The 14005-nt window shown below is 39.4% G+C and overlaps 1 protein-coding gene across 2 annotated transcripts in view; it reads left to right on the forward strand.

Moving 5' to 3' along the window:
• SLIT3 (slit guidance ligand 3) overlaps nt 1-14005 on the forward strand; it is a 457068-nt gene that overhangs the window by 15131 nt on the left and 427932 nt on the right. For both annotated transcript variants that reach the window (XM_085073420.1, XM_085073421.1), the window contains 2 exons: nt 5553-5624; nt 8188-8259. In XM_085073420.1, coding sequence (XP_084929546.1) covers nt 5553-5624; nt 8188-8259 — 144 coding nt within the window. The remainder of the gene's footprint in view (nt 1-5552; nt 5625-8187; nt 8260-14005) is intronic.

The raw sequence follows: 14005 nt of genomic DNA on the forward strand, positions 1-14005 counted from the left end.
TGGGAAATGCAGGATTCTTCCAGCTCAGGTGCTGGTGTTTGGGTTCATGGTTAGCTGGGGTGGTGCCTGGGAATGGGGAACACAAAGCACACAGAAACATTTCCAAGGGATGACCAAGCTGTGACTGCTTGATTTGGGCTGATGAAGCTCTTCAGCAGTGCAGTGGCAAAGTCAAAGCCTTGTTTCTCAAGAATGAGTGCTGCTTTACTTATTTGGAGGAATTGGGCTAATGAAAAACATCCTTAGATCCAGAAATCTGGATTCATTCATTATCACTTGGATTTTAGCTCCCATATTTTCGATGTTGATTTACAGTTTAAAATAAATCCTTTGGAATGTAGTACAAATTAATCATAGCAAAGGATGTGTGCTGTCACTTCCAGACAGGTGCTCTTATAGTTCTTGGAAAATTATTTTTCTTCTGTTCTTCATGAACTTTTGAAAGTTCCATGTCTCCCAGGTGAGCTTTGTTTTGATGGGAATTCTAGATGGTCTGTTGAATCCTGATCTGTTTTTAGAGGGAACAAGACAGACTTTAAGTTCCCAAGTGCTCTGTTCTGTGTGACTTAGAAATTTTATGCACTCCTTCTTGGAAAATACCAAAAATGAGATGAAGAGAAATGCATCTTCCCTGTAGATTGTGGGGTGTTGGTTGAATTGAGATTCCTTTTGGAGTGTTGGGCTCTGGGCTGATTTTTTTGTCCCTAATGTGACACAAATGTGTGTAGCTTTGAACTGGTGTGTGGTAAGCACTTTGGAAACGTAACAGGAACAGAAACTGAACTTTGTGTTTGAGGTTCTATGACTAGAAATGAATATTTACCTTACTTAGGAAGCAGCTGGACAGGAAAGAATCCTAGTGCTGTTTAACTTGGGTAAGAGCTGTTTTTTGAAGTGCATGGCAGATAGTTTTTCCTTAAATACAGTTTCCCTACTGCTCTTATTGAGATGAGTTTCTCTACTGCTCTCATTGAATTCTTTATTAATATAAATTAAATGTATGAGGACTGCAGTGAAGTCCAGTGCTCCTTCTCCTTTTACTTTCCATGAATTTTCATTTTGTGTAATGTTACGTTAGGCTAAAGATAAATAATATTAATTAGACAATTAATAAATATTTTCCAAAATGCTGCCCATCTAGAACTTGTGTTTGTCATTGAAATGCAAAATCAGCTACTGCCATAAAATTACTGGGTATCAGAAATCTTTGGTTTTGTTGTTATTAATGTCACTGTGTTTGCCAGATTGGCACTTGAGAGTTCTCTGGAACAGGAAAATTTGTTGCTTTTGAGCACTTAGGGAACTCAATTTAAGGCAAGAAGTCTGGTAGTTTCTCAGATCAGAAAAAAATGGTAATTTTTTTTAAAGCACAAAATAGAAGCTTGTATTACAGCAAATACAGCACTTACAGTAAGAACATCAGAGTGAGAGTATCTTGTGTGCCCATGAACTTGTACAGTGCCCATATATCAGAGGCTTCAAAACCAAACCATTACAGAGTTGGACAGAGAGAAAACTGGTCAATGTGTTTTAGTAAGACTTCAGTAAGAATTTGGCTTTTGTGTGCCTGGAAAAGCATAACTGGGAAACCAGAGCTCTAAGATGGGCAGCTGATTAACAGACCCCAAACCTGTAGTCTTAGAAATGCTGAGGAATTAAGTTAGGGATTGACCAGGATGTAAAATTCGTGACTATGACAAGGGCCCAAACTTGATTATCCAGATTATCTTGGATATTATAATAAAGAGAGGCTTCAGATGGTAGCAAAATAATCTCTGACTGTAATAGGACCTTGTTACAATCTAGCAGTATTGCTTTTGAATTTCCGCATCTTTGTATATAAAAGGATTTGAATGTTGGATATGGTATTCTATTTAGGCATAACTACTGAATTATTGAGCTGAAGATTGTGCAAGACTTCAGCACATCTGATTGCTGTTGCTGTTGGCTCTTGTGTAAGAGCTGTGCTGCTCATTGTGAGGGTGTCAGACTCGGTCCTGATCTTGTCTATCAGAGAGGAGAGGCTCAGAGCTGCCCAGGATGAGTGAGGGCTGTGTTTGCCAAGGCTTCAGAGCCCAGAAGGCTGAAGCACAAAGTGTGAAGAGACAAGTGGATTTACTTCTCGAGACATAAACTTGATCCAGTCCAAGGAGGAGGGTGGAGGCTGAGAACAGTGTCCGGATGTTTTGGAAGAGTTGAGTGGCTGAAGAGAATAATCATCAGCTGAAATTGAAGTAATGTAGCAGAGGAAATCTATGCACTCCTGATGTGCTCCAGGGAATGTTGGTGCTTTAAAACATTGAAATGTCTGTCTTAAATTCACTTGATTGTCTTTAGAGAAGAATGAAAGATGAAGCAATTCAGAGGAATTATTGCAATGAAGCAGGATTTGCTCCAGTTGCTCCAAGCATCCCTGTTTGTAATAAGTGTGTACATTGTGTGACTCAGTCTTCAGCATCTACAAAATATGTGTTGAATTAAATTGTTATTAGGACATAGCAGGACATGTTTATGAGTAAAGCTCCCTTAATAGCTCATCTGAACTCACTTTCATGATGTCTTATACTGTTCTAGTCCAATTCATGTTTCTATTCTCACTGAAATCATTCCTTCCATGTCTGTTTTCTTAAAGCTTACCCCTGTAGCTGCATTGTCCTTAGCATACTTTAGCCTACAAATTATCCTAAAAAAATTTTAAAATTGACAAGAAAGACCTAATGCTAAGAGCTTTACCAAAGCTGGTGTAGATGTCATTTCTGATTTCTTTTTAATGGAGTGATAATTAACTTTGCTACCGACACTCCAGAAGAGGCCTGTGTTCCTTAATGGAGTTTTCTTAGATGTTTTTAGTTGATGAGACAATCTTATTTGAATGTGAAATGACCAATAGTAGTAGCTGGTCCTGTGGGTGAGATAGTTGTGTTGAGTAGGATTCAGGATCTGCTTGGCCACACATATTACCCAAAATGCAGGAATTCTGTACAATAAGAATATTATGCAGAATTATTTCATCTGGATATAGATATGTGTTGAAGTTAAATAAAAATTAAATTTGCCTTTATTGTATTATTTTCTTTGTGTCTTAGACCTATATTGTTTCTTTTCCAAGAAATCTCTTTGGTTCCAAGAGTGCTTTTGAACACTGATGTGTTTGAAATCCAACCAAGATTACATGTTAAGGTTTAGCTCTTTGTAGTTGAAACCCACTAGTGAGCCCATAATCAGCTGCCAAACTTTATAAAGGAAACATAAAATATTATGTTGCCCACAAATACCAGCTGTAAACCACTAATGTCTGCATTAGTTCAGTAACTTCAGTCACAAAGTTTAATTGACTAATGGGGTAACCTGTGGCAATCTGGTGCTTTGCAGCAGTGTTAGACCTACTGTGAACGGGAGGAGGAAATTTTAAGTAGTTCATCACAGTTTTAGTCTGTTTTTCTTCAAATGGCAGATAAGGCTTGAGGCAGAGCCTGCTGGAAGAGGCAAATGTTCAGAAGGTAAACACTGTTTTTTAAAACAGACAGAGGCTGCAGTTATGGTTTGAGGAAAGTGAACTTCATGAAGAATGTTTCTCTTAAGGTTAGGACATTGTGCAAGTAATTCGAATAACAGAAATGGAAACCTTTCATTTAGACACTAAACTTTGCAAATGATTAATAGAATGATTGATATTGTGTATACAGGATAGGCTGTGCCAATCTGCAGGAGGAGAGGAAAAAGCAATCTCAGGATATGTGTTGATCAAGGAATGTTAGAGTCTTCCAGAACAGAGAGCTGCAGATTTCCCCAGGGGAAGAATGTTGAGTGTTCCTGGGGCTGCAAGCAGAAAGGAATTCTGCTGCTGTGTGGGATTGGTGTCCTGGACTGGGTGTGGTGGGGAGGTTGCTGTGTGGATGCAGCCATGGTGGTTCTGCATGCCCTTGTCCAAGCCAAGTAAAGCTCTGCTGGGATCACGTCTTACCAAAATACACAAACCTGGGGCCACGGACACTGTGTTGCTCCATGTCCCTTGGCTGCCTCCTCTCTGCCTTGGGGAATTCCAGCCAGCTTAATGCTGTGTTTTTCTAGAGCTTCTCAGAGATAAAGGGAAAATTAGTGATGGAATGCCATGAAAAGCAGATGGGGAGCAACAAGCAAGTCAAACACGAGCTATTTACGCGTTGCTTACTCCAGACGTAATTCTTTCCAATGTTTCTTGCAATCAGCTCGCTGGCACACCAGTGAGTAGTTAATGATGCACCAGGGTAGAACTGAACTGAGAATAGAAGAGGAAATTGGGCTGGAAAATCTGAAAAATGTAGGCAGTGATTCAAAGGTATTCTTGGGGAAAAGCATGAGTCAATCGAAGGGATAAAGATAAATGTAACAGAATAGTTGGTGCAGGCAGTGAAACTGCCCTGTAGAGGCTTTGTGGGTTCTTTTCTGCAGTGAACCTTTTAAGATATAGCTGACCTAAGTCAAGTAGGGATACTGGCTGTCTTGTTCATATAGCTGAAACATAGGGACATTTTTTCCTCTCATTTCCCTCTCTTTATGCTTACTTTCCATCTGTGATTTCTTGACAGGAGAATGTTTCTTGAATTATATGAATGTCTCGTGCTAAGATGCATGAACTAACTCTTACAGTTTGTAAAATCTGTTTATAATCCATTTTATGACTTCAGGATTTTATTAGCGTTATTTTGATGTCTGTCAATAACCATTAGAAGTAGATTCCAATATTCTTAAACATTTATTTCTGTTCTTTAGAGCATCACATACTGCTTCAATCCAGTTAAGGTCTTGCTTGCATCTTAGACTTATTGAAAGATTGATGTCAAATGTTTGAAAAAATTATGCCAAAAGTATTTTACATTCTGTGTCTCCATGCCATATTTTTGATGGCATGAAGACCAGAAAGAAAGACCAGCTGTTTGTCTCGTCCCTGTTGGATAGCCCTAGGTCAGGTCCAGTGTGAACAGGATTGAAAACCGTGAAATACCTAAGGCCAAAAAACAGGATGTGCTCAAGTGGCGGAACTCTAGGGGTGCTTAGCCAATGCAGGTGTAGAGGGGAGAAAATGACAAGCCAGGTCCTATGGCACCAGGAGATGTTCCACTCCTCTGGGTAGCACCACACTTAGGAGGCACTGAACTAAGCTGTCCTCCCTTCAGGCTCTGTGTGGCCAGAGCTTCTGCAGCAGGTTGGACTCTCTTGGGTCTAGAATACTAATTTTGGGGCTCAGTACTCTGGTTTCAGCTGTTTTGTACCAATTGGGTCTTGGATATATACAGCCTCTTACAGAATTGGAGTCTTTGAGGGAGAAAGAAGAATGTAGTGAGCAATGATACTAGAAACAAAAATGGGAGAAACTTCATCTGTGCAAACAACACAGAGGAGGAGGCAAAATGCATCAGGATCAGTGACTTGCTTTTAGAGATTTTAATGGAAATGTTTGTTTGTGCACTTTGAGCAGCTGGTGGATGCTCCAGCAATGCAGATACTTTCTGCTGAGGGAATTTTGGGTGTCAGTTATAGTGTCTGAATGCTGCTTTCTCTTTCCTCTGCAGGGATCTAGAGAAAAATAACATCACAAGAATCACCAAGACGGACTTCACGGGGCTGAAGAATCTTCGTGTCTTGTGAGTATAACACAAAGCTTGTCTGTTTTTTTACATGACTGTTTTGGAGTGCTACTACTTAGAATGTCCATAATTACAGAGATGAAATTCTAGTAATTTTGGCACATTATTCAGTTGTTGATATTCTTTTTAAACCATGCAGCTGGTACAGTTTGTCATGTGAAACAGTGAATTCTAGCTCTACACTAAAGTGACTGCAGTTTCAGAGCTATTTAATTGTTTCTTACTACCCTTGAATAAGTCCTGTGGCAGACTTTGGTCTGCTTTACAATCACTTAGGCATATCAATTGTATTGAAACACCAGCAAAAATAGACTTTCAGATTTTGGCCACTTTAAGGTACAGTCCCATTAATAGCATTTTACCTAAGATTAAGCAGAAGTTGATCAGGAATAGGTGCATAACTCATACAGAAGGAAACCTGTGAGTTTTTTTAGTTTAGTAAGCAGTCATAAATACCAAGATTTCAGGTGGTGCTCTCTCATTATGTCAGAGTATTTGTCAAGAGCTTACCCATACCTCTAAATAGAAAATCAGTCTACAGACTGTCATTCCTGATGTGCTGTTTTGTCTACAGGAACCTCAAACAGCACCATTAACTTAGTGCTGAAAATTCTCCTCTGAGTATATTTCTAAAACAAGCCCTTAAAGCTGCAACTGTTGAACTGTTACAGTTACTTAGTGATAATTCAAGTAATTATTCAAGTCCTGCTAAGGAAAAAGTGAGTGTTTTCTCTTGCTACCTTAACACTTGTGAACAAGTTGTCATATACTAAGGAAACACTTCAAATCTAGGGGAAGACTTTTTGTTCCTGTGGTGTTTCTCTCATCTCTAGCAGAGGAGTTGTTTAGATTTCCTTGGCTCCCATCCCAACTGTCAATTCCATTTTGAGAGTCTATTAAAATACATGTTCTATACTATATTAATGTCAGTAGTTGATTCAGTTTGGTTGGGTTTTTATAGTGTCAGACATTGTCTAATGCTGCTGCAGTCTGTCATGAATTTAGGAATAACCAAAATGTACAACTGCCATCTTCACGTGGAGCTTTTGTCCTGTATTAATTCCAGGTTTATGTAACTCATTTGTTTAGACATTGAGTCATGTCTGCTATTGGAATAAAACCTTCTTCAGATCTTCCTTAATTTTTCTTTGGTTTCTCTTTTGGTCTCTTCATATTTCTCTTAATAAACCCCTAGTTTTGCTCTTTTCCTCCCTGTCCTGTTTGCTGGAGGTTATGGTGAGAAGGCAGAAATCTGCAGTCTATCCAGTGCTCCTAGAAAGGGAGCCTAGTCCTGTTTGCACACTTCAGAATGAGGACTAGAAACAGGGGAGCTGGAAACTTGTAGAGCTATACAGCAGGAAAAAACCTTCCAGTCTCAAGCAAGCACCACACATGCAAAGAACTCCTTTGTGCACCTTTTCTTTTTATCCTTTACAGCTACATCCTTTTTCCTTTCCTCATGCAGTGTTTCCTTGCTGTCCTTTAAGCAACATGACTTTGTAGTTCACATGCTTGATTTTTTTTAACTTTATATTTTTATCTCCTTGGTCTTACATGTGGAATACTCTCTTGCTGCTTGTGCTCTCAGCTCCTGTCCAGTCGAGCAGCTCTGAGCATCCTCAGAGGATGGAGGGCAGAGGAGTGGCTTTTGGGAACAGGCAGGAATAGTGCTTTTCCTTGGTCTGCACTGAGCCCAGACTCACTGTGTGCTGAGTTGTTCTCTCTGTCTTTTATCTAAAGCCACAGAGTGTTCAGAGGTGTTCAGTCCTTACATCTGTGTGCTCATACAGAAACAGGAATGGGGATGTGTTGGAAGGCAGAGCTTAGGGAGGGAAAAGGTCACCTCAAATGGAACTGTTGGGTCTCTGTTCCTTGGCTTCTACTTCACCTCTCAAGAGCATTTCTGCTGGGTGAACGACAGTCATCTCTGCACACTGTAAATCAGGGAGAAGTCAGTCTCCCATGCTTGTAACTTATCCCAGCCTCAGCCCCAGGAGTGGAGAGAAGCAGGATAAGCCCCAGTGGGAAGCTGGGAGCTTTCCCCTGTGTTTTTGCACCCTGTTGTATGGTTGGACTGTTGTGTCACATAGCTGCCATTCCTGGGGGATGCAACCCCTTTGGGTTACTGACAGAGGGTTTGCTCCAGAACGAGCCTGAAATCTGTGCAGAACAGAGTCTGCACAAAAAATTTGTTGCCATTGAGTGGATTCCTGTTATGGACTGTAGTTACCTCTATTATGTTACATAAATATCCTAGAAGGATTAGGAATGTACCAAGGATGTAACAGCCTCCAGACCAATACCTTTCTGAGCAACATGGTTGTGGTTACAGAAGTGTGGGAACAAAAATATTAACCAACTGTGGGGATCAGGAGGCAAATTTGGAGTTGGTTTCTTCTTAGTGACCAAGAGAAGCAGTGTTTCTCTGTCCTGATTTTTTAATAATCTCTAATTATAACTGTTATCGATACTTAGATGAAAAGCATTCTGATAATATGTGAAGAGAAGTGGTGATGCTCTTGTATTGTGTTAAAATTAACTGGTGTTTCTGGAATTGCAGACACTTGGAAGAAAATCAGATCAGTGTGATAGAACGTGGAGCTTTTCAGGATCTGAAACAACTTGAACGGCTGTAAGTATCTCTATTTATACCTATGGAAAAGCCACACATTTTCACCCTCACTGTTAATGGTCATCCACAATATATAATGAGAATAAAATTAACTTCCTTTAAGAAAGAGATAGCGATGAGTACTCGCCTAAATTAAAGTATGCTCTTAAACGCAGCTGAATTTATATTACATGATAGCTTATACTTGAAATAAAATGTGGAGTAGCTGCCAAGAAAGTAGAACTGGCAGTGAAGCCAGAGTCTCAATAACATTATCAAAAGGACATTATCTAGGTAAGTCTTAAAATTGATATGTAGGTAAAAAAAAATTATAATAATTTTGTATTATATATTTTTGTATTTTATATGTCTGTACTGATGGAAATTGAAATTGTCTCCTTTGAGAGCCACAGTATTTCTAAAACTGCCTTTATACTTAGTTTTCTGATTAACTTCATTTCCCCTAAAGTAGCCCAATGCCAGTGATAGCAGTGGATTCCAGGGTAAGAAGAAAGAAGACTTAGTGGAGGACAGATGGTAGATTTCTTTTGCTTTTCACAGAAATTAAGTTAATTTCTTTTCTTTTTTGGAGATGGTAAATATAGGATGTCTCTTAATCTGGAAGCGGTTTATAGAAAACTCCTGACCCTGCAGGAGTATAAACTTAAATATTAAAAAGAACAAAGTTAATTCTACATCTAATTGCTGCTCTTAGCTGGGTGTGCTCCTTGGCATTATCATTAATTCTGTCTGCTTATGGTGGGAGCAGAACAAAATCTCTGTAAAACTGAAATACCTTGGGGAATTATTCTTTGTTAGAGGTGGGTGACTAGAACAATATCACAAGCTGGTTTGGAATGCAGGCTTTTTATGCTTGATTGGTAACTGTTATCTGCAAGGCATTTCTTGTAGGACTTGTTATTTTCCCATTGATATTTTCTAAAGCAGCTTTCAAGAGTTAAGTGCCCACTAGCAGTTGTTTGAGAGAAGTCTGGAGTATTGAGCTAATGCTGTACTAAAGCTGTTTCAGATGATCTCAGAATTAGATTTGCATTTGAGTTGTTTAATGAGTGCACCAAACATTTCCAATTAATTTGCTCAGTACTTTTGTCATGAATCTGAAAGCTCCATCTATGGCAATAAGGGAGATGAGGTTTAAATTCTGACTATAACAGATTTTCACCTATATTCAATTAGAAAGTACTTTCAGGTACAGAGTTTTGCCATAGCTGATTTATCGAAGCAAAACAAAAACACTTAATTTTCTAAAACTAAGCATAGCTGTACATGGTACAAAACAGTTTTTTCCTGATATACCTCATCTTGAAGAGTCAGTATCCTAACTACCTAGTCCTAGTTTTAAGCTCATTTTATATACATGTGCATATATGTATATATAAAAGTAAGTCTTTCTCATATCTATATTTAGATAAAGATTCATGTAGTTAAAGTTTGAAAGAATTTTGAAAAAATGCCAGGAGAAGGGCTGGCTATTGATAGCCAGAAACAAAACTCAAGTGTCATGTGTGTGTTGAGTTTCTGTACAGCTGCTCTGCCAGCAAATGAAACCAATCTATACTGTGAGAGCAGAAGTCAGGAAATTCAATACCTTTAATAGTGTCTCTTTAAGTCTGTGATGTTTGAAAGGTTCAACTTTTTTTTTTTTTTCTTCCTGTACGAACTCTTAGCTTGGCCTGTTAGCCATACTGCATCTCTGCTTCTCTTTTAGGATTGCCTGTCATTAAAATATTTCCTAAATTAATGTAGTATGAAAGGGAGGCCTGGAAACTTGCAACTTTTTGGTATTTTTGCTTAAATCATTTTTAGGACAAAACTATAAATCTGGCTTTTTTGCTATGAGTCAGTAGGCTTTAGAGAATGGACTGTGGAAAGTTTGGCGTAACTTATGAAGGCTAAATTGCAACATTTTAGGTAATATTAAAGCTATTTTATTAAGTATTGTCAAATATTGCAAAATGTTAATGAAGAAAGTATGTTGGTTGCATTTAAAAAAATCTGGCCTTTTTCCATTTAATTTCTTTCAAATAACAAATAAAAATCACTTATATTGCTTCGATTTTTGGAAAAATGTTCTTTTTTGATCTATTGAAGTGGATGCAAAAGTAATCATTAACTTATTTTTAAACAAAGCAGATGCATTGGGTCAGACTTTAAAGAACAGGAGTAATTTCTGCTCCTGCCAAAATACCACATTATAAAGGTTTTTCGTTCAAAGTAACAGGGGAAGTATGTTGTTCCACTCCTCATGGTAAGCATTCAAAGGGCTTAATCTCAGGTGAATATTGTAGCTCATTTTATTTTCAGTTATCTGGATATTGAAGCACTCCCATCATTATTATCTGAGCAAATGAGCAAAATTTTGTTTGTTGTGTCCTGTATAATTAAGTAAACTTGAAATATCATGTCTTCAGAGCTGATGCTCACTGCTGCCAAATACACCATGGGGATGGCCTTCCAGTTATTTGGATTTTACTCTGATTTTTTTTTTTTTTTGGTGGGACATTAATGCTCACAATGCTAATAAGGGAGGATATTGTCAGAATTGTGGATTTGCTCAGTGATGTTTGGCCATATCACTTGAAAGCACATCCTGCAAGGTATGTTAGAATGACAGCACAAAGCTGAGAGAAGAAGTGTTGTGGAAGGTAGAAACCACTTCTTATTTTAGTGTTTGTACTCCACGTTTGAAAAACACAGGAATCTAAACCACTGTGTCTTAGCAAAATTCAGTGTTTTCAGTGTAAGTTGTTGTGCTGAATCCTGAGATGCAGAACCCTGACAATGACCTATGGTGCTCAGCATGGTGGAGAACCCAAAATGTTTGCAGTGTTTTGGTTGCAGCAAGTTTGTATAGTTTTATTTCAGCACATAAAGATTAGTGGTGAGGTAGCTGACCCGTTTTGTATTTTAGCATTCCAGTTTTATACTTTACTATTAACACTGAGCTTGATCCTTAAGATAAAATGATTATGAAATTTCCTGTGCCAAGAGGATCAAGAGACAAGAGGCGAATTGCTGGGTCTAGAAGATGAACTGACATTTCTCCCAGAGCCAGATGTATGTCACACATTTCTGTGAAAAATGAGGCAGGATATAAGACACCAACAGATCCTGACTTTTCCACAGCCCACTGCCAGAAATTGTCACGTAGCTGTATAATCTTCAAAAGACTGGACTTTGGCTGATGGCTGGTTCTTTCTACTCAAATTAGTGTCTTTAGCAAGCATAAAAGATTTCAACATCTGAAAGCACTAAAGCTGTGTTTTTGTTGTTTAGGGGAGGGGGAGAAATGTATAAGCATGGCCAAATCAAATCTTCTTAAAGTTGGGAAAAATAATTAGCTCTAAGAAAATAACAAAAAGCTAGAATCCAGATTTTTAACTCTAGCATACATGTATGGTTTTGGTTTTGTGTGTTTGAAGACAGAGGTCAAATGGGAATTTTTGGACTTTTAACTGCAGAGGTGCTACTGTGCATTGAGTCCTTGTAAGCAGCTTCCCAAATGCTTGATTAAGGTATTAAAGTATATTTATTTGGCACAGTGTACTGTAAAATTGCTGTTAGTGACCAGAGGTGCTAAGGAAGATAATGAATTGTTATGTGGTGCTTCACAATCTGGATTTCATAAATGGAGATTGAACAGGCTTTAAATAAATCATGAAGTACAAAAAGCATCTTCCATAATCACCTTGCTGAGTGGAGAGATTGGTGAGTGCTTTGGAGGAGCTGGGGAAGTAATGAAAGCTTTGGGCAGTTCTTGGCTGCTGTAAGCAAAAGCCAATCTTTGGCAGCAAGGACCAATCCATGGTGTTCACACAAGGTCTGCAGTGTGTGTGTGCAGTTTGGGGTTTTTTCTGGAGCTGCATGCACTACACACTTCAGAAGCCATGTGGATCTCTGAAGATATCAGACAGTTTGAATGTAACCTTTCAGAAAAAGCCTTATTGCTTTCTGTCCCCATTTTCCTGTGACATGGTGGGTATCACATCCAGCTGGAAATTGTGCTCATAAAGTGCTTATCTGGAAATGCAGGAGAACAAAGACACAGTAAAATGGGTTTAGAGCTGTGACAGGATATTTAATCAATTTATCAGTTGTGTATTTCTCTCTTTCTGCTCCAGCTACCCCAGGTGAGTTGGTGTAGCACCAGGTTTGGTGCCAAAGTGCCCAGGGGCTGCTGGAGGATTCTCTTTGATGGATTTCCTCTGCATTCCCCCCAAAGACAGCAGCATCCCTCTGACTCCTGAGCTGGGTGTAGAATATGTCAAAACCTGAGCTACACTTGCCTGCTGGGCAGAATTGCTGCTTCAGCACCCCATTGTCATGAGGGAAAAACAAATGTGTGGTGTCTAACCCCAGGTCACAGTCTGGGTGACAATAGTGCCATCTTTACTAAATAGGGGAAAACACTTCCCTGTAAACTTAACCTCTCTTTGTGGAAGCTGGCAACGAATAAACAAATTTGAAATCCAGTTTGTGACACTAGGAGGGGTGTGCTTGGTCTCCTGGTTAGGAGGATAGATTATTTAGTTCTTGTGCTGCCTGCATCTGTAAGCTAAGCAATATGAAGCTCTTGTTGCACTGGTTGATGCCTGCAAGTTTAAGTAATGTTTAATTAATATTGTTAATTATTTTGGTCCCATTTCTTCTGAGAAATCATGCCAGTCATTAAAAAAAAGGAATCCCGTAACCAATATCTGACAAAGCAGTCTCTCTTACCTTGCATTTTCAAGAAAATGTAGCATTGCTTTTCAAACGAGTGTCTGTTTGAGTGTTTACATTGTGAGAAGTTCAACATGACGAGCCAGAATGTTTTGGGTGGGAGGATCTGACAGGGTGTTATTGGTTTTATTCCTGGATGCTGATGGGACAGTCATGGAGAATGGAGCACTGGGTGCTGCAGAATTTTTCTAGTATTATTTGAGTCACTTCCATTCCATTTTATTCTCCAGTCTGGGGTTTATCCAAGGCTTCCCTTTCAGACAGTGTCCCTGAAAAATACATGGCAAAATTCTGAGTTTATTTGTGAGGGACTAATTTTTTAACTTGTATGGGTTCAGTCTGACTACTTTGCTGAAGAATTGTGTTGCTCTGGAGTGTGGGTCTGCAGTTTCCAGGGGCTGTAATGCAGATTTTAATGCTTCAGGGTGGACCATGTTATCATCACTACTTCATCTGCTTGGGTTTCTGACCCTGATATCAACAGAGTAGCAGCAACACCCCATGTAGCAACTTTCCATGTTCACAAGTTCCTTCCTGCTAATACTGCAGAGAGTTCCCCGGTGGGATCCTGCTGCTGGCTCAGGACCAGGAGTGTGCAGGGAAGGCTCCATCTCCTCTCAGTTGTACCCTGGAGGATATTCACTTACCCTTCCTACAGCTGCACAAATCATACTGATCAAAGGCATCTCCACTTTGGGCTGTTAAACGCACCAAACCCTCATCCAGCTGAGAAATCCGGGTGGAAAAGGTGGAAAGCTGGCAAAGCTCTAGAGCAGGAGGATACATCCTTGCCCTGTGCCCAGCTGCTTATTGGCACTGCTGGAAATGGGGTGTGGAGCTGGCTGGGCTGTAAGTCAGTCCCAGAAAGGGAAAGTTTCTGATTTTCACCTGTTGCAAGAAACAGAATTGCTTATCTTTTCCAACTCTAATTCTGCCCCTGCTGACAGAGCTGACCACCACTTATGTATGGGATATGCTGTCCTTTTCATGGAGAGGGCTGAGATGCTTTGGCAATGCTCTTTCA

This window comes from Lichenostomus cassidix, chromosome 13 (assembly GCF_008360975.1).
Source record: "Lichenostomus cassidix isolate B80296 chromosome 13, HeHo_3.0, whole genome shotgun sequence".
Taxonomy (NCBI): domain Eukaryota; kingdom Metazoa; phylum Chordata; class Aves; order Passeriformes; family Meliphagidae; genus Lichenostomus; species Lichenostomus cassidix.